The sequence below is a fragment of the Dendrobates tinctorius genome, unplaced genomic scaffold, assembly GCF_039654945.1.
Source record: "Dendrobates tinctorius isolate UK_male_01 unplaced genomic scaffold, ASM3965494v1 ptg000073l, whole genome shotgun sequence".
NCBI classification, from domain to species: domain Eukaryota; kingdom Metazoa; phylum Chordata; class Amphibia; order Anura; family Dendrobatidae; genus Dendrobates; species Dendrobates tinctorius.
In genome coordinates, this window is record NW_027361741.1 from 16,557,808 (window position 1) to 16,584,113 (window position 26,306).

Genomic DNA, 26,306 nt, shown 5'->3' on the forward strand with positions numbered 1-26,306 from the left:
TCAGGTCAGTATGACTACGGTAATACTACATTTATATTATTTTTTGTTTTGGCACTTTTACACAATAAAAACTATCTTATAGAAAAAAAAAATGATTTTTGCATATCACTCTTCTGAGAGCGATAACTATCTTTCCGCTGATGGAGCTGTATGGTGGCTTGTATTTTGCACACTTTTACTTAGTCCCTGTATGGGACTTAAATTTTTATTTTTCTGATCACTGGTCTCATGCATTGCAATACACATGTACTGGAATGCATGAGACCTGTCAGCTTTTCTGGCAGATTGCCTGTTAGTCTAACAGGCCACTGTCACTGGCAGACCCGGAGGTCATCATGTGACCTTCGGAGGCCATGACAACTCTCGGCTCCCCCGTGATCACTTCACAGGGGCGTTGGAGAGGTAAGAGAAGGAGCACTCTCCCTATCACGATATTCTAAATGCCACAATTGCTATGATTATGGCATCTGCAAGATAGCAAAGGGTTATCACTGGGAACTCCAATCAGGTCCCGATGAATTCACTTGCCCAGAGCCATCGCTCTGCATTGAAATTGCAGCGCCCCTGCCGACCGTTGAAAAACCTTGGCGCTGCACAAAGCCCAGCAAGCGCCGGTGTTTATCTACAGAGGGCTGTCGGAAAGTGGTTAAATGAAACGAAGCATTACCAGTGTGAGACATATATTGACTGACAGTCTGCTCTCCTGACCTACATGTCTCACACAGGTAATGCCCCTTTTCATTTACAATAAGCTCTGGAGGCAAATTAGCAGGGAGATCTGTGTCCAGACCATAGATCTTAACAGATCATTTACATATTCCAGAGAAATCCATGTTTTTCTTAAGAAGACGTCGGATCACAGATATCAAGGTATCAGCTTTCATTTTATTCTACTTCCTACGACTTGCATACTCATATAGATGGCATAGAAGGGTTCGTCCTACTGACAGATTATTTGTAATTAAAAAAAAAAAATATTATATATACAAATACATATACAGTATATATACACACATACACACACATACATATACACACACACACACACACATTTTCAGGGCGATGATCATCCTGAAAAGAGGGGGAGGAAGTGACCTGTCACTATCTACTGTGTTACTTTTCACTGAAATCCTCACTGTGATAATGAGACACGTGAATTGAATTGTTTTCTCCAGAACACAGGAAGCATGAGTCTAGTATGACGATTAGGCTGAATTCACACTTCAGTTTTTTCTTGTACACAAAAGTGATCACATTTTCATCAGTGAGCTGGATTCAATAGTCACCCATTTCTGGTCCATATGACAGTCTTTATTATTTGATTGTCTGCCATGTTTCTTACATGAGAAAAAAAACAAATGGAGGTTCCTAAGCATCTAAGTCTATGAAAAATGAACAGCACACAGATGCAACCAGGATAAATAAGACCCTTGGACTGTTTTTTTCATGGATCCATCCACTTATACAGGGGAGTTGGGTCTACATATCAGCATGCATTATGTGGACCATCTGTCTACAAAAAGCTAATAGTCCTGTAAAAGGGCCATAGACTAAAAAGGCACGTATTCTAAAAAAAAAAAAAAAGAATAGTATGTTAACGGGGTCTTAGTGGCCATTGTGAAACTTGCAAGATGTGTTTAATTTTTATAGATACTGACCTGGAAATTTTGAAAAAAAAACATTAACAAAATTATTTTAAACCAAAACCCTTTTATACACTTTCTGATGAGAAGTTCCGTTTAAGCATAAATTATCTAATCAGATAATTACCTGAGGTGGATAGAAGTAACTAATTCCATCCCTAGTGGGGTCAGCTTCTCCCTTTACCTTTGATCCATCATAGAGAAAAAAATAATTCATCCTGCATATAAATAAACATTGTAAAGATTTAGTTTTATTTTTTGCATAAAAAAGCTCATATGGCATTTTAAATGTAGATTGCCTTTAACAATGGTCAGAAGGTGGAGTTCTATATAAGTAGACATATATTGGGGGAAGAATTTAACAACACTTATTTAGATCAAAAATGCTACTGTCTAACTACATCACTGAAGAGTCTATGGGACTACAGCACAGCATGCTCTGGCAATGGGTTTTTACTCTCTGAAGCATCAAACATTTATGTCTGCAAAATCTCCCAGCATATCCTTTATACTGTACCTGTGGTTCAGATAAAACCGCAATATGTTGTTTCCTCCGACCAATACACTGGAAGCACATCAATCATATCGCTGGGAGCAGGAGGCACATACTGTAAAGGCTGAAATTGCCACCACAATATGCTCCAGGCTTCCGTTCCCTACTACCAACAGTACGTGGCTCCTGGACCAGGGCCTTGCAAATCTCCTGCTACTTGTGACATCCATGGTGCCTCTTCTGATTAGTAGGCCCAGTATGACATAATTCATGCACTAATCAAAAAAGTCCCAGAGATGTCACAGGTAGTATGAGGCTTGCATTACTCTGGCAATATTTCACAATAAAAAAAAGTTAAACATATATCGATCTCTCCACACACAGTTGTGGCCAAAAGTATTGACACCCCTGCAATTTTGTCAGATAATACTCAGTTTCTTCCGGAAAATGATTGCAAACACAAATTCTTTGGTATTATTATCTTCATTTAATTTGTCTTAAATGAAAAAACACAAAGAATTGTCCTAAAGCCAAATAGGATATAATTCCACACCAAACATAAAAAAGAGGGAGGACAAAAGTATTGGCACTGTTCGAAAAATCATGTGATGCGTCTCTAATTTGTGTAATTAACAGCACCTGTAACTTACCTGTGGCACCTAACAGGTGTTGGCAATAACTAAAATCACACTTGCAGCCAGTTGACATGGATTAAAGTTGACTCAACCTCTGTCCTGTGTCCTTGTGTGTACCACATTGAGCATGGAGAAAAGAAAGAAGACCAAAGAACTGTCTGAGGACTTGAGAAACCAAATTGTGAGGAAGCATGAGCAATCTCAAGGCTACAAGTCCATCTCCAAAGACCTGAATGTTCCTGTGTCTACCGTGCACAGTGTCATCAAGAAGTTTAAAGCCCATGGCACTGTGGCTAACCTCCCTAGATGTGGACGGAAAAGAAAAATTGACAAGAGATTTCAACGCAAGATTGTGCGGATGTTGGATAAAGAACCTCGACTAACATCCAAACAAGTTCAAGCTGCCCTGCAGTCCGAGGGTACAACAGTGTCAACCCGTACTATCCGTCGGCGTCTGAATGAAAAGGGACTGTATGGTAGGAAACCCAGGAAGACCCCACTTCTTACCCCGAGACATAAAAAAAGCCAGGCTGGAGTTTGCCAAAACTTACCTGAAAAAGCCTAAAACGTTTTGGAAGAATGTTCTCTGGTCAGATGAGACAAAAGTAGAGCTTATTGGGCAAAGGCATCAACAGAGTTTACAGGAGAAAAAAAAGGCATACAAAGAAAAGAACACGGTCCCTACAGTCAAACATGGCGGAGGTTCCCTGATGTTTTGGGGTTGCTTTGCTGCCTCTGGCACTGGACTGCTTGACCGTGTGCATGGCATTATGAAGTCTGAAGACTACCAACAAATTTTGCAGCATAATGTAGGGCCCAGTGTGAGAAAGCTGGGTCTCCCTCAGAGGTCATGGGTCTTCCAGCAGGACAATGACCCAAAACACACTCCAAAAAGCACTAGAAAATGGTTTGAGAGAAAGACTTCTAAGGTGGCCAGCAATGAGTCCAGACCTGAATCCCATAGAACACCTGTGGAGAGATCTCAAAATGGCAGTTTGGAGAAGGCACCCTTCAAATATCAGGGACCTGGAGCAGTTTGCCAAAGAAGAATGGTCTAAAATTCCAGCAGAGCATTGTAAGAAACTCATTGATGGTTACTGGAAGCGGTTGGTCGCAGTTATTTTGGCTAAAGGTTGTGCAACCAAGTATTAGGCTGAGGGTGCCAATACTTTTGTCTGGCCCATTTTTGGAGTTTTGTGTGAAATGATCAATGTTTTGCTTTTTGCTTCATTCTCTTTTGTGTTTTTTAATTTAAGACAAATTAAATGAAGATATCAATACCAAAGAATTTGTGTTTGCAATCATTTTCAGGAAGAAACCGAGTATTATCTGACAGAATTGCAGGGGTGTCAATACTTTTGGCCACAACTGTATTATACACTGGCATTGTAATAAACATAATTTTGTTAACCAACCATAACCATTTAAGGGTGCCTTAACACTGCATTTGGGCACCTGTTCGATGGCTCCGTTGGGGCTTAATGAACCCCCCCAAAAACGTGATTTGGACGTATGCGCTGATGGGGCCATTGAATACAAGGGCGAATGTGCGCTCTGCTATGCATCATTTTTCTCAGGAAGAAGCACTAGCGAAACGCGTATCGGGGGGGGTCATGACAGGCAGCGTGCAACCGGCAACTACGTGTCCGCTTCACTTGCACAGGTAACATGCACATTTCGCAGATTGTCAAGCTCATTAATACATGCCACTGTGCCTTTTACTTCCACGGGGGGGGGGGGATCCTCCCACAGAGACATCTATCTGCATATGCTGTGCACCGTATGTATGCCACATTACCCCAGCAACTACTAAATCTGCGGGATTCATCATTCTTAGACGCCAGGGGTCACACTGGAAATCTGGTGCACACTGTGTCCAAATTTTCAAGCAGGGTTATTTATCCGTGTGAAGACTGTAAAATGTGCACCCTCACCTGTTTTCACTGACGTCTGGGAAGATCCGCTTTCATGGAGATATCAAGGTACTATATTACAACATTGTTAATTATCCTCAGTGTCTAATATTCTTCTAATCCACAGTGGGATGCACATACATCATAGATACTATTAACTTACCATGACACCGGCTTGGGATCGGAAAAAAAGGGAGATGCCATCGAGTTCACACAGAATTATTCCATCCCCATGCAATAATTACTGCACATCCTCATATCCCGAAAATCTACTGGTCTCCAAGATACCTGGCAAAAAACCCAGAAGAATATGCAGCAGTTAGGAGGAGTAGACCAAACATAAACCTATATAGGCAACGGTTATGGATCGGACACAAGTGAAAGTACGAAACCTGAACTGGTTAAAAAATGTTCAAAATCCTGAACATATAAGCAGCAAGTTATCTTTACATAGAAATGCATATCTCCGATCTGAACGCTTTTTCAGGCAGCTTTCAAAGTGGGCCCGCTCCAAAAAACATTGTGTGAACATGGCCTAACGGAACAGTGAACATAAAATTAACTTTTTATAGGGATTGTATTTCATACTAATAAAAAACATGGCCTAACACCTGAAGGAGCGCTGCTCTGATGACTGGAGGCAAGCGGCTGCAGGGAGAACACATCTGCATTTTCTACCTGTAGCCGTCATTTAAAAGCTATTTCCCTGCGGGTTACCACTATATCCATAAATTATAGTGTCGGTGACAGTGACAGGCTCCCTTTAAAGATCATCCAGTGGAAGTTACACAATACACAGGCTACACAGCCCTAAAATGCACCACTATCACCACGCTGGCTAAGAAATGGTGCATTCGTTAGACGGTCTGGTGGAGCTTTACACCACGTATTGCTTGATTTCCTATCAAACATCTTTTTGAGCACACCATTAGACTGGGATTTTCCACACTTTATTAATGCCTTTTTAGGATTTTTTTTTTTTTGTTTTGTTCTGGAAAGGTGCAAAAACAAAAAATGCAATAGAACAATGCCAAGCTAACCGCAGAGTTAGGATCCCCACTGAAAGGAACGAGTAAGATCTGCATTTCTACAACAGAGATTGGTATTCTGCAAATAGAAAAAAAAAAAACACACAAAATGCAACAAAAGTCCATTTCTGTGCGGATTCTGTTGGAATAAAGAGAACGCAGCAGGTGGAGGAGAATCATTTAACACACTTTTCAGGCACTGTAAGAAGCTGTGGAAAATACCAACCAAATATCCATGGTGTGAACTCAGCCTTAGCAAACTGGGTGAGTTTTTCAGGCATAATATACAGTATATATTGAAAACCCTGAATTATTGGACTACAAAGCGCCCATGGACTGCGGTTACACACGTGTAATGACTGAACCCACAGCACGGCAGCGAGCGATCTCCCGCAGCCCACCCTGGACTCTCAGCTGGCTGCTTCCATGTTATGCTGGGGTGAAAGGCGCCAATGACTGGATACAAGAATAGAGGCTTCACATTTCTGGACCCTCTGGATACAGGTGTGTCGCATCTAATCACTTGCTATGGTGTCACACACTGTCGGATTTTCTATTGCTGGTCATTGCACCTTATTCACTTCTATGCACGTCCCATGTGCCTGCAGCTTGTGTGGGATTTAGCTACTTTTTTATTTTTATCACTGCAAAATCAGTTCTGTCACGTGACGGCAAGTCGCGCAAATAATTTTGGCGGCCCAACTCGTCTGGGAATTGTGGTCACCGTTTCGCCCCTGCTTCAGGGGGTCAGTGCTGGCTGCAGCCTCTGGAGAGAAACACGAAGGTTTCCCCCAAATGTGAGCTACTCACTGACAGGCATTCCTGACTGCGTATAAGATTGCACAATGGCGGACACAGGCGACAGCATCTTGTCAGAAATGGCAGAATAGCACAGATGCCCCCATTGTGCATATGGTGACAAGTATATGTGGAATCTCCCATGGATAACACTCGCAGGCATGAACCCCCGTCACTTCTGTGACATAATGCTCCTCATTCTAACAGTGCAACGCCATGAAACCCTCAGCAAGAAATAGAACACATAAGTACTGATATGTAGGAGCATTTTCTACCCACCTCTCTCTCAGAAGCAGCCACAGCCCTGGAGGATGCAGGGAATGATGGAAAAGGATAAGCTGATCACAAGACGCCGCTCGTGATTTCTCCCTCCAGCAGCCAAACTGAGAAGTCCCCACTAGAGGGAGCACAATCCTTTCCATACACTTAGATGTTCATACAAGTGACCACTAGGTGGAGCACAACCCATCCCATACACTTAGATGTTCATACAAGTGACCACTAGGTGGAGCACAACCCATCCCATACACTTAGATGTTCATACAAGTGACCACTAGGTGGAGCACAACCCATCCCATACACTTAGATGTTCATACAAGTGACCACTAGGTGGAGCACAACCCATCCCATACACTTAGATGTTCATACAAGTGACCACTAGGTGGAGCACAACCCATCCCATACACTTAGATGTTCATACAAGTGACCACTAGGTGGAGCACAACCCATCCCATACACTTAGATGTTCATACAAGTGACCACTAGGTGGAGCACAACCCATCCCAACCACTTAGATGTTCATACAAGTGACCACTAGGTGGAGCACGATCCTGATCCGTTCATGCTGTATTATGAAGGGGATATACAGTATATAGTCACTGTCTCTCGTTCATTCTAGACGCCATTCCAGTTTATTAAGACATAGTAACCGCTCCTCTGTGACACAGCCCATGATGTCACATTTGTACTACGGGAACCTGTCACCCCCCAGGCGTTTACAGCCACCTTGTGCAGCACTAAGGCTGCATTCTGTCACGGTGGCTCTTTATTTCGTGTCCCTTCCACCGCAGAAAGAAGCGTTGTGAACTTTGTCAGACATGCCCGATATTTGTCAGGGGGCAGGTCTTTCCCGTGTGACAGGGACGCCTCACATCCGTCACTCATGTCCTCCTTCAGTCTTTGCTCCGCCTCCTCAGCGGCCATTTCAAAACGCATATCCCCCAACCTGGCTGACAACCCCGAGCCGGGCAATAGCGCACCCGGGTCCGACGCAATAAATTAAGAGCCGCTCCCCGGATGATGCAGGCAGCCCAGGAACCTCTGCCCGCTAAGGCCACCGCTGCCTATAGCTCTCCCGGGCGGCTTCCAGAAAAACCACATTCCAGCTGAATCTGCTGCCGCGGACACACAGCCAGCTTTACACAGCCATAGCCCTCCGTCTGTCTCCAGACCACCTTTAGTAACACAGCTCTTTCCCAGGCTGGGCCGGGAGGAATAAGCCCCCCGGGCACACGTGAGCCGGCAGCTTTCTCTGAGCTGTGCATACCTGTCTTACACCTTGACAGCTGCGCAGCTCCGACTCTCTCCCTCCGCCCTCCCTGGACTTCCGGTCATGTGACATGGCTGTGGCTAGAATGTAGGTGCTCCTTGCAGGTCCTGACTACAGCCCATACAGTCTAGCTGCTGAAAGTGATACAATGCATGGCGGGCTCCTTCCAGGTACAGCGCCTGCCGTGACAAGAGGAGCTGCAGCTGTGCCTGCTGGGGATCACTGGTGACGTAAGTATGAAAAGCGGTTTTTTTTCTTTATCAAATGAATTAAATGATGGAGGGGGCTGGAAATGATGGAGGGGGTGCTGGAAATGATGGAGGAGGTGCTGGAAATGATGGAGGAGGTGCTGGAAATGATGGAGGAGGTGCTGGAAATGATGGAGGAGGTGCTGGAAATGATGGAGGGGGTGCTGGAAATGATGGAGGAGGCGCTGGAAATGATGGAGGGGGCGCTGGAAATGATGGAGGAGGCGCTGGAAATGATGGAGGAGGTGCTGGAAATGATGGAGGAGGTGCTGGAAATGATGGAGGAGGTGCTGGAAATGATGGAGGAGGTGCTGGAAATGATGGAGGGGGTGCTGGAAATGATGGAGGGGGTGCTGGAAATGATGGAGGGGGTGCTGGAAATGATGAAGGTGCTGGAAATGATGGAGGAGGCGCTGGAAATGATGGAGGGGGCGCTGGAAATGATGGAGGGGGTGCTGGAAATGATGGAGGAGGTGCTGGAAATGATGGAGGAGGTGCTGGAAATGATGGAGGAGGTGCTGGAAATGATGGAGGGGGTGCTGGAAATGATGAAGGTGCTGGAAATGATGGAGGGGGCGCTGGAAATGATGGAGGGGGCGCTGGAAATGATGGAGGGGGTGCTGGAAATGATGGAGGGGGTGCTGGAAATGATGGAGGGGGTGCTGGAAATGATGGAGGGGGCTGGAAATGATGGAGGGGGTGCTGGAAATGATGAAGGTGCTGGAAATGATGGAGGAGGCGCTGGAAATGATGGAGGGGGCGCTGGAAATGATGGAGGGGGGTGGAAATGATGGAGGGGGCTGGAAATGATGAAGGGGGCTGCAAATGATGGAGGGGGTGCTGGAAATGATGGAGGGGGGCTGCAAATGATGGATGGGGTGCTGGAAATGCAGGGGGCTGCAAATGATGGAGGGGTACTGGAAATGATGGAGGGGGTGCTGGAAATGATGGAGGGGGTGCTGGAAATGATGGAGGGGCCTGCAAATAATGATGGAGGGGGCTGCAAATGATGGAGCAGGCCTGCAAATAATGATGGAGGGGGCTGCCAATGATGGAGCGGCCGGGTGCTGGAAATGATGGAGGAGGTGCTGGAAATGATGGAGGGGGGGCTGCCAATGATGGAGGGGGGGCTGCCAATGATGGAGGGGGGGCTGCCAATGATGGAGGGGGGGCTGCCAATGATGGAGGGGGTGCTGCAAATGATGGAGCAGGTGCTGCAAATGATGGAGCGGGTGCTGCCAATGATGGAGGGGGGGCTGCCAATGATGGAGCGGGTGCTGCCAATGATGGAGGGGGGGCTGCCAATGATGGAGTGGGCCTGCAAATGATGGAGCGGGCCTGCAAATGATGGAGGGGCCTGCTGGAAATGATGGAGGGGTGCTGCAAATGATGGAGGGGGTGCAAATGATGGAGGGGGTGCTGGAAATGTTGGAGGGGCCTGCAAATGATGGAGGGGATGATGGAAATGATGGAGCGGGTGCTGCAAATGATGGAGTGGGGCTGCAAATGATGAAGTGGGGCTGCAAATGATGGAGGAGGTGCTAGAAATGATGGAGGAGGTGCTGGAAATGATGGAGGGGATGATGGAAATGATGGAGCGGGTGCTGCAAATGATGGAGTGGGGCTGCAAATGATGAAGTGGGGCTGCAAATGATGGAGGAGGTGCTAGAAATGATGGAGAAGGTGCTGCAAATGATGGAGCGGGTGCTGCAAATGATGGAGCGGGTGCTGCAAATGATGGAGCGGGTGCTGCAAATGATGGAGCGGGTGCTGCAAATGATGGAGCGGGTGCTGCAAATGATGGAGGGGGTGCTGGAAATGTTGGAGGGGCCTGCAAATGATGGAGGGGATGATGGAAATGATGGAGCGGGTGCTGCAAATGATGGAGCGGGTGCTGCAAATGATGGAGCGGGGCTGCAAATGATGGAGGGGGGCTGCAAATGATGGAGGAGGTGCTGCAAATGATGGAGAAGGTGCTGCAAATGATGGAGAAGGTGCTGCAAATGATGGAGAAGGTGCTGCAAATGATGGAGCGGGTGCTGCAAATGATGGAGCGGGTGCTGCAAATGATGGAGCGGGTGCTGCAAATGATGGAGCGGGTGCTGCAAATGATGGAGGGGGTGCTGGAAATGTTGGAGGGGGGCTGCAAATGATGGAGCGGTTGCTGCAAATGATGGAGCGGGTGCTGCAAATGATGGAGGGGGTGCTGGAAATGTTGGAGGGGCCTGCAAATGATGGAGGGGATGATGGAAATGATGGAGCGGGTGCTGCAAATGATGGAGCGGGTGCTGCAAATGATGGAGCGGGTGCTGCAAATGATGGAGCGGGTGCTGCAAATGATGGAGCGGGGCTGCAAATGATGGAGGAGGTGCTGGAAATGATGGAGGAGGTGCTGGAAATGATGGAGGAGGTGCTGCAAATGATGGAGAAGGTGCTGCAAATGATGGAGCGGGTGCTGCAAATGATGGAGCGGGTGCTGCAAATGATGGAGCGGGTGCTGCAAATGATGGAGCGGGTGCTGCAAATGATGGAGGGGGGCTGCAAATGATGGAGGAGGTGCTGGAAATGATGGAGGGGGGCTGCAAATGATGGACGGGGTGCTGGAAATGGAGGGGCTGCAAATGATGGAGGGTGCTGCAAATGATGGAGGGTGCTGCAAATGATGGAGGGTGCTGCAAATGATACAGGGTGCTGCAAATGATACAGGGTGCTGCAAATGATACAGGGTGCTGCAAATGATGGAGGGTGCTGGAAATGATGGAGGGTGCTGGAAATGATGGAGGGTGCTGGAAATGATGGAGGGTGCTGGAAATGATGGAGGGGGCTGCAAATGATGGAGGGGGTGCTGGAAATGATGGAGGGGGCTGCCAATGATGGAGCGGGCCTGCAAATGATGGAGGGGCCTGCAAATGATGGAGGGGATGCTGGAAATGATGGAGGGGGCTGCAAATGATGGAGGGGGTGCCGGAAATGATAAAGTGGGGCTGCAAATGATGGAGCGGGCCTGCAAATGATGGAGGGGGTGCTGGAATTGATGGAGCAGGCCAGCAAATGATGGAGGTGCTGGAAATGGAGGGGAGCTGGAAATGATAGTGGGGCTGCAGATGATGGAGGGGGTGCTGCAGTGCAAATGATGGAGGGGGTGTTGCCAATGATGACAGCGGGGCTGCCAATGATGAAGGGGGGCTACAAATGATGGAGGGGGTGCTGAAAATGTTGAAAGGGGGGATGCAAGTGATGGAGGGGGGTGCTGCAATTTGCAAATTATGGAATGGGGCTTGCAAATGTTGGAAGGGGCTGCAAATGACGGAGGGGGGCTGCATATGATGATGTGAGGGAGGGGATAGGGGACTGCACATGAACGAAAGGGGACTGCAAATGATGAAGTGAGGGGGTAAGGGGGACTGCAAATGATGGAGAGGGGGGAAGGGGGACAGCGAATGAAGTGAGGGGGACTGCCCAGACAGGCTATAGACCCCAGCCCAGACCCTTCCATTAATAAAGGTTATAGACCCCAGCCCAGACCCTCCCATTAATAAAGACTACAGACCCCAGCCCAGACCCTTCCGTTAATAAAGACTACAGACCCCAGCCTAGACCCTTCCGTTAATAAAGACTACAGACCCCAGCCCAGACCCTCCCGTTAATAAAGACTACAGACCCCAGCCCAGACCCTCCCGTTAATAAAGACTACAGACCCCAGCCCAGACCCTTCCGTTAATAAAGACTACAGACCCCAGCCCAGACCCTTCCGTTAATAAAGACTACAGACCCCAGCCCATACCCTTCCGTTAATAAAGGCTACAGACCCCAGACCAGACCCTCCCATTAATAAAGGCTACAGACCCCAGATCAGACCCTCCCATTAATAAAGGCTACAGACCCCAGACCAGACCCTCCCATTAATAAAGGCTACAGACCCCAGACCAGACCCTCCCATTAATAAAGGCTACAGACCCCAGACCAGACCCTCCCATTAATAAAGACTACAGACCCCAGACCAGACCCTTCCGTTAATATAGACTACAGACCCCAGACCAGACCCTTCCGTTAATATAGACTACAGACCCCAGACCAGACCCTTCCGTTAATATAGACTACAGACCCCAGACCAGACCCTTCCGTTAATATAGACTACAGACCCCAGCCCAGACCCTTCCGTTAATAAAGACTACAGACCCCAGCCCAGACCCTTCCGTTAATAAAGACTACAGACCCCAGCCCAGACCCTCCCGTTAATAAAGACTACAGACCCCAGACCAGACCCTCCCATTAATAAAGGCTATAGACCCCAGACCAATAATGGCTATAGACCCCAGCCCAGACCCTCCCATTGCTGCCCACCATACACAGTATGATGCCCCCCACAGTTATCATCACACATACTTCGATATGTTGTCACCCACATTCCCACTCACACATTGCCCACTACACTCAGTATGATACCCCCACATTGCTCCTCCCTGCAGTATAATGACCCCACATACAGTATAATGCTACCTCCACACAATGCCTCAACAGTCCACCCTATGAACAGAATGATGCCCCCACAATCAACCACACAATATAATGTCTCCACAGTCCTCCCCAACAAATTATGATTCCCCCACTCTACCCTCCCACAGCATGATGCCTGCCGTCACCCAAGGTATAATGCACCCCCATCTCTCTTGCCTATGTGTACTCTCACTTCCAGTCAGGTCCGTTACCTGAAGTTCCTTGGAGGTTCTTCAGGCTTTACCGAGACAGTATGATAGAGCGGGGATCTGACAGATTCCTTCTCCACCATTGTGTTCAACTGTATCCTTGAGACACAGACAGTTGAAGTCTGGACACACCTCAGATCTCCTGGGAGCGCCCCCTATATTTCGGCCTGTTCTCTTAGGTCTTTGACGGTTGGGTTACATGCACTTCTTTTACCCCCTGCGTCCTAAGCTCACCACTTACTCTGTAAAAATAGACTGTTTTGTTGAAGACTAGAAGGACTGCCAGCTGACTGAGGGATCAGATCATAGCTGTGTAGTATGGTCTGTGGTAAGAAGATGGAGGAGCAGAGAAAGAGACCAAGACATAGCGTTTTTCCTCGTGTACACACACAACAGCTTATTCCGAAAAGTTACCTGAAATGAGATTGATAGAAATCACTGGCCAAAGTGAGCATGCTCCAGCAGTTCAGTGGTTGTCAGTATGCTCCGATCCTGTCCCTCTAGTCTCCCTCATTCCTTCCATGGTTTCCTCTATAGATGCCCCTGGTGTGTGCTTTGTGCAGCGCTGTGGATAATCCTGCTATTATTTGGTCTCTCCAGGTCCAGAATGGAATCAGACACATGGCAGATGGTTAGCAAGAAAAAGGCCATCAAGAAATCATCTCGGCTAAAGGAAAGTCCAGCATGTAGTTCTGCAGGTTGTGAGCAGCCTCGTGAATTGTACTCGGCCCAAGACTGCACTGATGGAATGAAGCGAATTCATGAAACCATGTAAGTTGCACATCTGTATATTGTACAAGGCCACCATGTAGAGAGAACATGATCTGTAACCTGGTGTAGGTAAAGATAGGGTTACACCTTGTTCAATAAAACCAATTTAAATGATTGTGTAAATGTATGCCCCAAACCTGAGCAAGCGCACGCCTGAGCACCTGTATATACCTGCTATTGACTGACGTAAGGCAGAGCATGCGGTATAGATGTTTTATTGCATGCAGATGTTGGACACGTTGGGAGCTTTTCTTGACATCACAACAGACATTTTGTGAATTTATCTTCACAGATTGCCATAAATACCCGTTACCAAATATTACCCAACGGCCAACCAAGTTAGACCTATCTGTACTCTGCATTATAGCTCCACAATGCGAGCAGAGATTTCGGTTTAAAACAAATTCCGTCTTTATGATATTGGTGACCTGTTCTCACAAGGGGTCATCAGTATCAGATTATACACAGAATGGTTGCACTATCATGCTAAGGCATGGCAATGTGGAATATGTGGAATCCTCTTGGTATACACCTATTCACACTAGTCTGGATGTGCCAGTCAGTTTTTTTGTCTCTTGTATGTTAGCTTACTGACCGAGCACTCCGCCCTCCACCAGGTGGTGATTTTAATTACAGCAGGTCCCTACTTACCCATAAATGCAGGCATTGCTGACAGAGGTGTCCACATTCACCCAGGAATTCAGACATCAGCCATAGAGAGGTATTCACACAGTCTAGGTACCCATCAGATTTGAGGCCGCCTTGACGTTAGCTGGTGGGCAGATAATATTTGGCCAAATTTTATGCTAAGCGTCTCATATATTTTTTCTATAATTCCAAAGCTGTATTGCAATTCTAATTACATATATTCCACATTGACATGCTTTAGCATGATAGAGTGCAACTATTCTTTGTATATTGTATATGGAGGTAGCTCCTCTTGGTATGCACCTATTCACACTAGTTTGGATGTGCCAGTCAGTTTTTTTGTCATCAGTATCAGATTGGCAGGATTCCAACTCCCAACACTAGAGATGAGCACATCGCTTTGTGCTATCATGGTCCATGGTCCAGGTCATTGCTCTCTAGACGTAATTTCCGGTACCCCTGGCTCGGTTTAGGACTAGCTGGGTTGGCATGATGTCATTTGTGTGCCATATTCTGCACAGGTGACGTCATGCCAGACTGGTGATCAGTCGGGGAACCCAGAGTTGTGCAGGGCGATCCGCTCATCACTACCCAGCGCCCCAATCGCTCAGGTGTCTTCAGCGTCAGCCGGATGTACACAGTGAACGGAGCCGGAACAGCAGCACTTTGTACACTGTTTATTTGCCGTTACCGAAAACTGCATTGAATAGAAAGTGAATGGCAGTTCTGCCCAATGGCCGCTGCATATTGAATGGAGCCCTGCAGTTCCGACTCTGTTCACTGTTTACATTTGGATGGTGCCGGATCTGAAAACTGTTGATCAATGGGAGTCCCGGGTGTCGTACCCCCATCAATCTGATATTAATGACCTATTTATAGGTTGTTAGTATCATAATTCTAGACAACACCCCCTCTGATTCTTTATTGCGTGTCAATCATTTATTTACAATCCATATTTACTGGAGTGGGGAGATTTTAATAGTTGGTATGTTTGACTACAGTAAAAGCATAGATAAGTGTCACATATCCCACTTTTCTATTACCTTTAATGGGAACTGTACTTTTAACAAACTTTGCATATATCAATAGTACAAGGGAATATAAGATACTTTGTAATGTATCTAATCAGAGAAATCAACTTCCAGCCACAATTATTAACATCTTCCTCCTTTTCCTCTTTCTCTTAAACTCATCTCCCACTCTGATAAAGCAACTCTATTCTGTCTTTCTCACACATGACGGACTGCCAGCTACTGTGGTGTCATGAGGAAAGCCCATTATACTCTATAACAAGGGTCCCCAACCTGTGGCTCGCTGGTCCGTGAAGTGTGGCACGGAGCTGTCTGCCAGCTTTGTGCATTAGCACCGGGTCTAGTCAACAGCTGTGAATAGTAGGTCTCCAGATGGTGATGTCCCACACAGGAGAGCTGATCTCGGTGCTCATATCCTGGGGTGGAATATAGTAAGTTCTAGATAAGAGGCTACTGCAAGTTAGAGGGGTGCGTGAAGCTGGATGCAGTATTGTGATGGGAGTGCTTAATGTGAGAATATTAAATGTGGGTACATTAGAAACAACTGAATGTAATTGTCTATAAAGGAGGAGGGTACAAGGTCTCGGCGTGCTTTCTGTGGGGAATCTTTGGCTATCATTACATTAGTAAAGGGGGTTTTGGGTGTTACTAATTTGTGGGTTATGGTCTCACGACCATCTCTCAGAGCTGAAAATGGCTTTCAAGGTAAGAAAGATTGGGTTCCATTGCTCTATGGTATGGGGATGGAGTTAGGAGTAAGGAGCAGAGAGGGGAAACAGGCAGAGAGAAACTCAGAAAAATGGTGTTGAGCTTTCTAACAAGGCTTTTACCTCACCCCAGAGGTGGATTCATATGTACACTGATCAGAACTGCAATGTAATGTAATCCATACATTCTGTTAATGGTTTTCTCTGTGTGCTAAAAAAAGAGAAGAGCAGGAGTCAATACCCGTGTGCTTTGCTATGTATAGGAGAGGTTATAGCAGCTAGTCTCTACTCACCAGTTCCGAGTGCATTGTAAGTTAGAGATAGAGGCTGCAGAGGGGAAAACTGGTGAAAATGCAGGCTAGGTAATGGCATGAAATAGTGTTATTTCTTATGTACACACAGGACAGCTTATTCTGAAAGGATAACTGAAAATGAAGTTACCCTATGAATTGCCGAGCACTGCCTGGATATAATAGAAATACTGTATACCATAATCTTATATGAAAGAAAAATGATCACACATAATACAATGTAGCACAGATAAATTATGCATCTGTCATAGGAGAAGAAAAATAAAATTGCGAGAGTGCTGGTCTTCCTCCCAGCAAATAGGATAAAACTTGAAATCTGCTGCAGCCTTTGACATATACCCATAGTTTCTAGTATAACTGTTTCTCTTTCTCTTATATTTAACAGGACAGATCTGAGGGCATCTGACTTTTGGGCTGCTTGTCAAGGTAAGAAAGTTGTAACCCGGAAACTTTAAACTTTACATTTTAATAGCAGAAATGGTGCCACAAACCTTGAAGCTGAATTTTCCCTGAACATATAGCGCTTTCTATAGAGGACGAGGAGTTAATTCTATTTGTCTTCCATATGTTATTGGCGATTACTATTCGTAATACCACTGCTATCTGTTTATGGTAGGTTTATTGCCCTTATATGTACCAATAACTTTTATAGGTATCACTAGCAACCACTAATGAGTATTATTATGTAAGTTACTAAAATGGTCCATGTGAAAATTAGTTTTATCGGTTGTAGTGGATAGAACTAATTGGGACATATGATTCAGCTGGAAGCTGATATTTCATATTTAGCAGGCGCTTGGAATTATGTCAGGGGACAATTGAAAAAGCTCTGATAAGCTCTGAGGGACCAGACCATTAAAGAGGAATTGAATTTTCTTCTTGATTTTTCATATTTATCATCCACTGCATTTACCTGCAGACCAGTTTGTGTCTACGTGCAGAGACCCCTACCAATCGCGTAATTAACCTCACTTCTCGGATGTTTGTTGTGTGATCAGTTGGCATCTCAGGCCATGGACCCCCAGTGGTCTGCAGGTAAATGCAGTGCCTAATAAATACAAAAAATCAAGATGAAAGTTTAATTCTTCTTTAATAGTCTGGTCCATATAGTGCATGGATTTGGCAGGTCCCTCAGAGCTTATCTTTTTCCGTTGGCTTCTTCTCGTACATAAAGCCAATGCACATTCTGGTCCTATGCAACATAACTTCTTGGGTTCTCTCAAATATGTTTCTTTACCTACTGTTACACTCACCTGGCCAAGACAATTGTTTACTAGGTTATCACTAATTACTTATACATTTCCATTAGGTTGTCTACTGAAATGTCAAGATTTATCACCAGTGACTTCAGATGACTGCAGTGTTCATGAGAAGTTAATGAAGAACCTGAAGCTTGAGGGCTCCATATCTACTAGCATTTCTCTTAAACACTATGACTGTGTGTGCTATGGCCTGGGAAACTTCACATCCTGTGTTATATCCCGACACCAAATGGCCTTCCTACTTTTATTCCTGGAACAATATAAGGTGATGATTGATCATTATAAGAAGGCACCATATCTGTGAGGCTCTCATCACTGGGCCTTTTCTGATCCTATCTCATATGGAGTGAAGCTGTGCAGAGAAGAGGAGAACTATGAAGGGGCCACAGCCCCTTCTTTCTACGGATCGAGGAGGATCCGGTGGTCAGACCCTAGCCTATTACTGATACAGTTTACTAGGCTTAATTTTTTTTCTCATGACAAAAAGCACCAAAATCTATCTGCCTTCCATTCCCAGCAATATTTGCAATGTCCCATGTACATTGAGGACCACCCCTGCTTCTTATATGCACCTTTACTTGGCAATTATGTGATACATAGAACTATTTATCTGCATGTGACAAGCAGATGCCACTACTCTTTGTCCAGGGACACCTGTAGACAAATTTTTATGGAAGCATAGAAGATTTCTGGGCACTGATCCCAATATATTATTAAATGATTTCTATCCCTCTTTACTTTTTGTTATAGTCTTAGATTTTAGAAAAGAGAAAAGCCAACTCATCACTTTAGTAGTGTTGTTTTTCTGAGTGCACAGAGATTTGCAAAAGCCCACATTATGATAATATTTGAAGAAAGTTCAACATCAGTGTGTACATGTGCAAAGAAGACCTTGGATTAATTGCATACATGCAACAAGATAACGTTGCATGCCATCAGGCAACACGCTTCGAACGTATAGTTATTTTTCAAGAGCTTAAACAAACTATACGTTTGAAACACATTGCCTTTTCATATGTAAGTGAACAAGCTCTTTTATCTCGTTGCACGTATACAATAATCCAAAATCATCTAAGCAGCCCCAATCGAGTTCCAAGAAATTCAAGCTGTCCAGGAGACTCCGGGTGCATCGGTGTCAGTGCGAACTATCCGTTGATATATGAGTGAAATGAAACGCTATGGCAGGAGACCCAGGAGGACCCCACAGCTGACACAGACCTAAATACACCAGACTGCAGTTTGCCAAAATATGCGCGAGTAAGCCAAAATCCTTCTGGGAAAGCGTCTTGTGGACAAATGAGGCCAAAATAGAGCTTTTTGGTAAGGCACATCATTCTACTGTATACCAAAAATGGAATGAGGCCTACAATGAAAAAAAAACAATACTTACAGTCAAATATGGTGGAGAGTCAAAGATGTTTAGGGGTGGTTTTGCTGCTTCTTTCACTGGCTGCCTTGACTGTGTGCAAGGCATCCTGAAATCTGAAGATTACCAAAGAATTTTGGGTCACAATGTAGTGCCAAGTGTCAGAAAACGGGGTGTGTGTCCTTGGTCATGAGTCTTCCAGCTGGTCAATGACCCCAAACATACTTCAAGAAGCTCCCAGAAATGGATGAAAACACATCCTGGAGACTTCTGATGTGGTTAGCATTGAGTCCAGATCTAAATCTCATTTAACACCAGCAAAGAGATCTTCAAAGAGGAGACACATTGAGAAGTTTGCAAAAGAAGATTGGTCCAAAATTCGAGTTGAGAGGTGTAAGAAGCTTGCTGATGGTTATAGGAAGTGATTGATTGCAGTTATTTATTCCAAAGGCTATGCAACCAAATATTAAGTTTAGGGTGCCAACAATTTTGTCCGGCCCATTTTGGGGGTTTTGTGTGAAAATCTGCCCAATTTGTCTTTTTTTCTTTGTTTTTTTGTGTTGTTTCAATACACACAAAGGAAATAAACGTGTATAACAAAACGTATAATAGCAATATTTCTATGGCAGAAATACTTCATTTTCTGGAGAAATTTTAAGGGTGCCAACACTTTCAACTATGACTACATATCTGGTGATGCTGGACTTTCTTCAAATTTTCAGATTATAGATTCCACAAAGGAAAGAAACGCCCGTAATTAATATGCACATGTACACCATAATCTCTTGCTGTAGTTCTAGTGGATCACCTCTGGAAAATGCCAGCAATGAAATCATCTCTTAGGGCACATAACGCAGTAGTGATACAGGCTTTTGTTTTCTACCCGCAGTTATTTTGTCCTTGTGGTTGAAGTATGGATTTTTCGAGGGCCCCGGAGACATAGTTAGGTCCATATATATTTGGACAGAGGCAACATTTTTCTAATTTTGGTTCTAGACATTACCACAATGAATTTTAAACAAAACAATTCAGATGCAGTTGAAGTTCAGACTTTCAGCTTTCATTTGAGGGTATCAACATTAAAATTGGATGAAGGGTTTAGGAGATTCAGCTCCTTTTAACATGTGCCACCCTGTTTTTAAAGGGACTAAAAGTAATTGGACAGATTAAATAATTGTAAATAAAAAGTTCATTTCTAGTACTTGGTTGAAAACCCTTTGTTGGCAATGACTGCCTGAAGTCTTGAACTCATGGACATCACCAGACGCTGTGTTTCCTCCTTTTTGATGCTCTGCCAGGCCTTCACTGCGGTGGTTTTCAGTTGCTGTTTGTTTGTGAGCCTTTCTGTCTGAAGTTTAATCTTTAACAAGTGAAATGCCTGCTCAATTGGGTTGAGATCAGGTGACTGACTTGGCCATTCAAGAATATTCCACTTCTTTGCTTTAATAAACTTCTGGGTTGCTTTGGCTTTATGTTTTGGGTCATTGCCCATCTGTAGTATGAAACAACGACCAATCAGTTTGGCTGCATCTGGCTGGATCTGAGCACACAGTATGGCTCTGAATACCTCAGAATTCATTTGGCTGCTTCTGTCATGTGTCACATCATCAATAAACACTAGTGACCCCGTGCCACTGGCAGCCATGCATGCCCGAGCCATCACACTGCCTCCGCCGTGTTTTACAGATGATGTGGTATGCTTTGGATCATGAGCTGTACCACGCCTTCGCCATACTTTTCTCTTTCCATCATTCTGGTAGAGGTTGATCTTGGTTTCATCTGTCCAAAGAATGTTCTTCCAGAACTGTGCTGGCTTTTTTAGATGTTTTTTTATCAAAGTCCAGTCTAGCCTTTTTATTCTTGATGCTTATGAGTGGCTTGCACCGTGCAGTGAACCCTCTGTATTTACTTTCATGCAGTCTTCTCTTTATGGTAGATTTGGATATTGATACGCCTACCTCCTGGAGAGTGTTGTTCTCTTGGTTGGCTGTTGTGAAGGGGTTTCTCTTCACCATGGAGATTATTCTGCGATCATCCACCACTTGTCTTCCGTGGGTGCCCAGGTCTTTTTGCATTGATGAGTTCACCAGTGCTTTCTTTCTTTCTCAGGATGTACCAAACTGTAGATTTTGCCACTCCTAATGTTGTAGCAATTTCTTGGATGGGTTTTTTTCTGTTTTTGCAGCTTAAGGATGGCTTGTTTCACCTGCATGGAGAGCTCCTTTGACCGCATGTTTCCTTCACAGCAAAACCTTCCAAATGCAAGCACCACACCTCAAATCAACTCCAGGCCTTTTATCTGCTGAATTGAGAATGACATAACGAAGGGATTGCCCACACCTGTCCATGAAATGGCCTTGGTGTCAATTGTCCAATTACTTTTGGTCCCTTTAAAAACAGGGTGGCACAGGTTAAGGAGCTGAAACTCCTAAACCCTTCATCCAGTGTTAATGTGGATACCCTGAAATGAAAGCTAAAAGTCTGAACTTCAACTGCATCTGAATTGTTTTGTTTAAAATTAATTGTGGTAATGTCTAGAACCAAAATTAGAAAAATGTCTGTCCAAATTTATATGGACCTAACTGTAAATCAGAAGGAGCAGATTATAGTGATAGGTCTGGACCTTGACATAATTTCGGCGTTTTTTGCTCTCTTTTTCTCTGTTCAGATCCCAAGACACCAGTGCTATGTTTTTGATCCAATATTTTCTCGGTTGGAAATTGCTGTCCTCCAGGAACTAGGGCTGTCACGTGTGCTGAAAAATGAAGTAAGTGTTGCCAAATGCAGATATGTTACAAGGGTACAGCCTAATATATAGCCCCTAATTAATATCCATGCTTGGATTGGTCAAGTGCTCATAGTTTTTTTCATCCAAAACGGGGTTAAACTGCCGTTAGACCCTTCTGGTAACATCACGCCTTCTTTTTCAATATAAGAGGCCCGTAAATCGGAGTGTCGTATCACTGATCTGTCGTGTTCATAAGGCTTTCTTATCTACATTTGGGGCACATGAAGAAGGAGGCTGTGATGTGTCTGTTTCATTACAGGAGGGTAAGCATGCTGTCCGGAAGCCCACCGTGTTCTTTATGCTGCATTGTGGCAAGGCGCTATATAATAACTTGCTATGGAGGAACTGGTCATGTGAGGCTTTGTCGCAAACCATCATCATTGGCAATAGTTTTAAGGGAATAGAAGAAAGGTAAGTAATTAGAGTAAATCACCACGTTATTCGTTTGAGAAGAATATATCTCCCTTTTCATGGTGATCTTATATTATAGATTGGTTTCCAGAATCCTGCAGAGAGATTACACTTATATATATAAGGTAAGCTCCATTTCATTATCTTACTCTATACTATCCTATCTATTAAGCTAGAGTAATAAAAATACATCAGATCTTGTGTTCTTTCTGGGCTTTGGATCTCCAGCATTTAATCTACTGATCGATCGCTCAGATACAAAATGCTGAGCAGAAGGGTCAGGTTTGATTTACTGTTTTGCTTAGTAGGACCAGTATCTCATACAAACACTACTTGCTCCGCTCCTTCTTTTTCTTCAACTGTCAAGGTTAAACATGTTTTGGCAGAAGATGGCAACATCATTGTTATTTGCATACCGGACAGATTGCTAAAATGTATGTCTTACCATTTTTCACAATACAAGCTGCATAATTATTAAGTAAATCTCTTAAAACTGGTGATGCTGGTGTATTTACTTTGAAAATCCATGTCAGAAGAGCAATCTGATCATTTTTTACTCTTGAGTGTATTTAGTTTCTGCCCACCCAGCCTGACTGAGAGCTGCAGCTTGTACTGCACTTTGAGATCTCAGGGAGGAGAAACACTGAGGAACAGTTCATTGTAGGTTACTGTGCAGGGGTGTACACAAAAATCATTGTAACTAACTTCTATCTCACAATATTTAAAATCACCCCTGCCCCTAATGTGTCCTTTATTTTCCATCAACTTAGCGTTCATTGTATTCTTGTAATATTTTTTTTATAGAAGTTGAAGCTTCAGTTTTTCACCTAGAGCTCCAAAACCCTTGCATCACTTTTGATAATGATAGAACTAATTGTTGAAACTCCTACAGCCACCACTGTATGTGTATTTATGAGCTCATCGGGAGCGCTACAAGTGAGCTCTCCCTAGTGGTGGCAAATTGTGATGGGAAACAGTAGTAGCTAAGGGCTCAGCTCCATGTCTCTGGACGTTCCGCTACTGCTACTAATGTTCTATATTTCCACAGAGTTTACAAGTTGTAGAAGAAAGTCCATTTCCAGAAAGTAATCACTACAGCGATGTTTTCAATGACTCATCTATTCATAGATTTCCTATGGCTAAACTAAAAACTTTACCAAAGGAAACATGGCTATCTCAAGATGAGCCTCAATACCGAGACTGTGAAGACCTGGAAATCATTCTCTGTCCCACTAGATAGTGACTGTTCAAGTAGATGTATATCATCGGAAAGACACTGGGTTATTTCTGTTCCCCCGTCATCGCCAGTGAAGAAGCTTTTCCAGAAGAGGAGTCTGGATCAGAGCATCTGGAAAACCAAAGAGTGGTGCCCACTACATACACTCAACATTGCCATTCCATCACTAAGGAGGAAAATTCATGAAATTGTGGAAATCACAGGATGGCTGCCATCTTGTCTCAGGAGCCGCTTTTCAAATCGGCAGTGCCGGGCTGCATGTTTCTTGTGCTACTTTGAGCAGCCTGCATGGCTTAAACATATTACCATGGCCTGCAGTCATTTCGGACTTTTTCTCCCATCGAGTACATCTACGATCTCATTGGATGGCAATTGGATAAGCAGCTGCCAGCAAAAGATCTTGATTCAGTTCATTGAGCATGGCAGAACATTCCTCAGACGACCGTTGGTAACCTCACTGATAGCAGCCAAATTGTAAAGACTGTATTTCTGCATGTGGCTCATACTCGATACTGAATAAATCAAAATGTTTTGAAAATGTTGTTTCCATTTTTCCTTCATTTGCATGTCGTTAATATGTCTGTTGTGATTTCTATAATTCCACAAATTTTCCTTGTTAGTGTTGGAATTCCATTGTAGAGGAGTATACAGTATATGAAATTATTTTAGTATAAATGTTGTAGGGAAGCAGGAGGTAAAGTTCTGGATGGCAGGTATGTGTCACCGAGGTGCCTGGCCTTGGTAATGTAAGTCCTGAAAGAGAGTGCTCCGTTAACATTACCGAGAGGATTTTTAATGAACAGGATTCTGGGCCCAGGATTTAGGAGCGACCAAAAGAGCTTGGGTGGGAATGGTTGGTCCCATACGTCCCAATCCATGTCTTGCAAGTCCTATATAAGGCAGCTAGGTTGGCTCATGTTGGTGTGATGTGTTGGAGTTGGAGAGTAACCAGTAATGGTAATCACACTGAGTCTACAGCAGAACCTGTATTGCTGCCTGGTGATACGTTGTTGCTTTGCCTTCCCTGAGAATGGACTGTGATTTATATCGTTATTTTGTTTGTGCCAGAAAAGAAAAATATTTCATTTGGGAATATTTTGTATTTTACATTGGAAATAAATGGCTTGACGAAAGCAGTAGTTAAAGTATAGAGCAGAATTTTTCTTATAATTTCTAGCTCCTCCTGTCCTACTGAAGTGATTGAAGCATTAAACCTCATAATTGGTGGTGCTCTGAGTATGTCGTCATTCATATCAGTCCATTTCTTTGTCTGTTATTGTCTGCTCACTTTAAGTGTAGCTGGCCAGCTCTTCTGACATGTCTGACTTACGTTTTTCATGAAAAAGCAATTCTGGAACAGCTTTTCTCATAACTTTATGTTGTGCCTTTCCTCAATTATTCCTCCTGAATATCTATGAATAAACTGACAACTGGGACTAGGTGTTACCATTCCTTCTGTTCAAGGGATTTGTCCCTAAATAGTATGACATTGTCCCTATTGATTGGACAGCGTCATACTATGTAGGGACACAACTCTATTTGGTAGCACTCAGTTGTCAATTTATTAATACATTTCTAGGGTTAATAACAGAGGAACAGCACCATGCAATGTTCTAGTAAAAGATGTTGTTGAATTGTTGTTTTATTAGAATGTTTTATTATGTTCTACTAAATTATTTCCTAAAGTAGACCTGTCAGGAGAACTTCCAGATATTATTTATCCAGTTCATGACTGGGCTATTTACGCTCCTTCCTTGACCAGAGACATTTTTAGGTTTTATCGTACATGTTCTTATCCCTTCATGACGGATGACATATATTTATGTCAGTGGCTGTGTCCTTGCTGTTGATGCAGGCTCACACGCTGAGCCCGCATCTTTCCCCGCACAGGATGGCTGATTTAATCAGTCATCAAGTGACTCCTAACAGCCGCAGGTGGAATCCCTATCCACCCGCAGGTGTTAAACAGTTAAATGCTGCTATCAATCACTGACAGCAGCATTTACCTCGTAGAGGCAGAACATGTATCATTGACCTGCCCATGGGCGTGCCCATCACATGATCGAGGGGCGCCGATGGGTTGTCATGAGAGCCAAGGATCTGCAGAGTACCCCCGTGTCTGTGATCTTGATACTCCTGTGCACGCCAACCCATGCCCAGAATTCACATGCGATCATGATTTTTTTCTATGCAAAACAGGTCTGAGACCCTACTATGTGTAGCACAAGCGATTGGACGATGACATCTTCAAGACTCCTAAGGGGACTATTAAATACAGTAAAAAAAAAAAAAGTACTTAAAAAAAGTTTTAAAAGATAAAAAAACAAACAAAAGTTCAAATCACCCCATTTTTGCCCCATTAAAAAAAACGAACACATATTTGGTGTTTCAGAAATGTCCGATCTATCAAAATATAAAATAAATTAATCTACGGTAATTAGTAAACGACGTAACAAGAAATAAAATCAAAATTCCAGAATTAATTTTTTTTGTCGCCACAAAATTGCAATAAAATGCAATAACAGGCGATTAAAATATTGTATCTACCTCAAAATGGTAGTAGAAAAAGCGTCACCTCAGGGGGCAAAAAATAAGCCATCACACAGCCCCAGATCCTGAAAAATGATGATGTTACAGGTCTCGGGAAAATGGTGACAAATTTCTGACATATTTTTCAGCCAAAAAAAAACTACACATTTTTGGTATCTGTGTACTCGTACTGACCTGGGGAATCATATTGCCAGGCCAGTTTTATGATATA

At 44.2% G+C, this 26,306-nt stretch overlaps 2 protein-coding genes across 4 annotated transcripts in view; one reads left to right on the forward strand and one right to left on the reverse strand.

Moving 5' to 3' along the window:
- The window catches only part of HPS4 (HPS4 biogenesis of lysosomal organelles complex 3 subunit 2), a 71,973-nt gene extending 63,783 nt beyond the window's left edge, over window positions 1-8,190 (reverse strand). The window contains exons 1-3 of one of the 3 annotated variants that reach the window (XM_073582666.1): window positions 8,057-8,190; window positions 4,848-4,972; window positions 1,771-1,861 (exon numbers count right to left, since the gene is read on the reverse strand). In XM_073582666.1, coding sequence (XP_073438767.1) covers window positions 1,771-1,861; window positions 4,848-4,888 — 132 coding nt within the window. In that variant the 5' untranslated portion in view covers window positions 4,889-4,972; window positions 8,057-8,190. Of the gene's footprint in view, window positions 1-1,770; window positions 1,862-4,847; window positions 4,973-6,789; window positions 7,213-8,056 lie in introns of those variants that run through there. The other 2 variants (XM_073582667.1, XM_073582665.1) reach the window with 2 other exon arrangements.
- SRRD (SRR1 domain containing) lies at window positions 8,151-24,083 on the forward strand. The gene is made up of 8 exons (XM_073582668.1): window positions 8,151-8,289; window positions 13,614-13,784; window positions 16,867-16,907; window positions 17,791-18,008; window positions 21,778-21,876; window positions 22,157-22,308; window positions 22,388-22,433; window positions 23,357-24,083. Exons 2-8 carry the CDS (start codon window positions 13,621-13,623, stop codon window positions 23,546-23,548), a joined length of 912 nt encoding a protein of 303 aa, XP_073438769.1. The 5' UTR covers window positions 8,151-8,289; window positions 13,614-13,620; the 3' UTR covers window positions 23,549-24,083.
- Window positions 24,084-26,306: the final 2,223 nt, after the last annotated feature.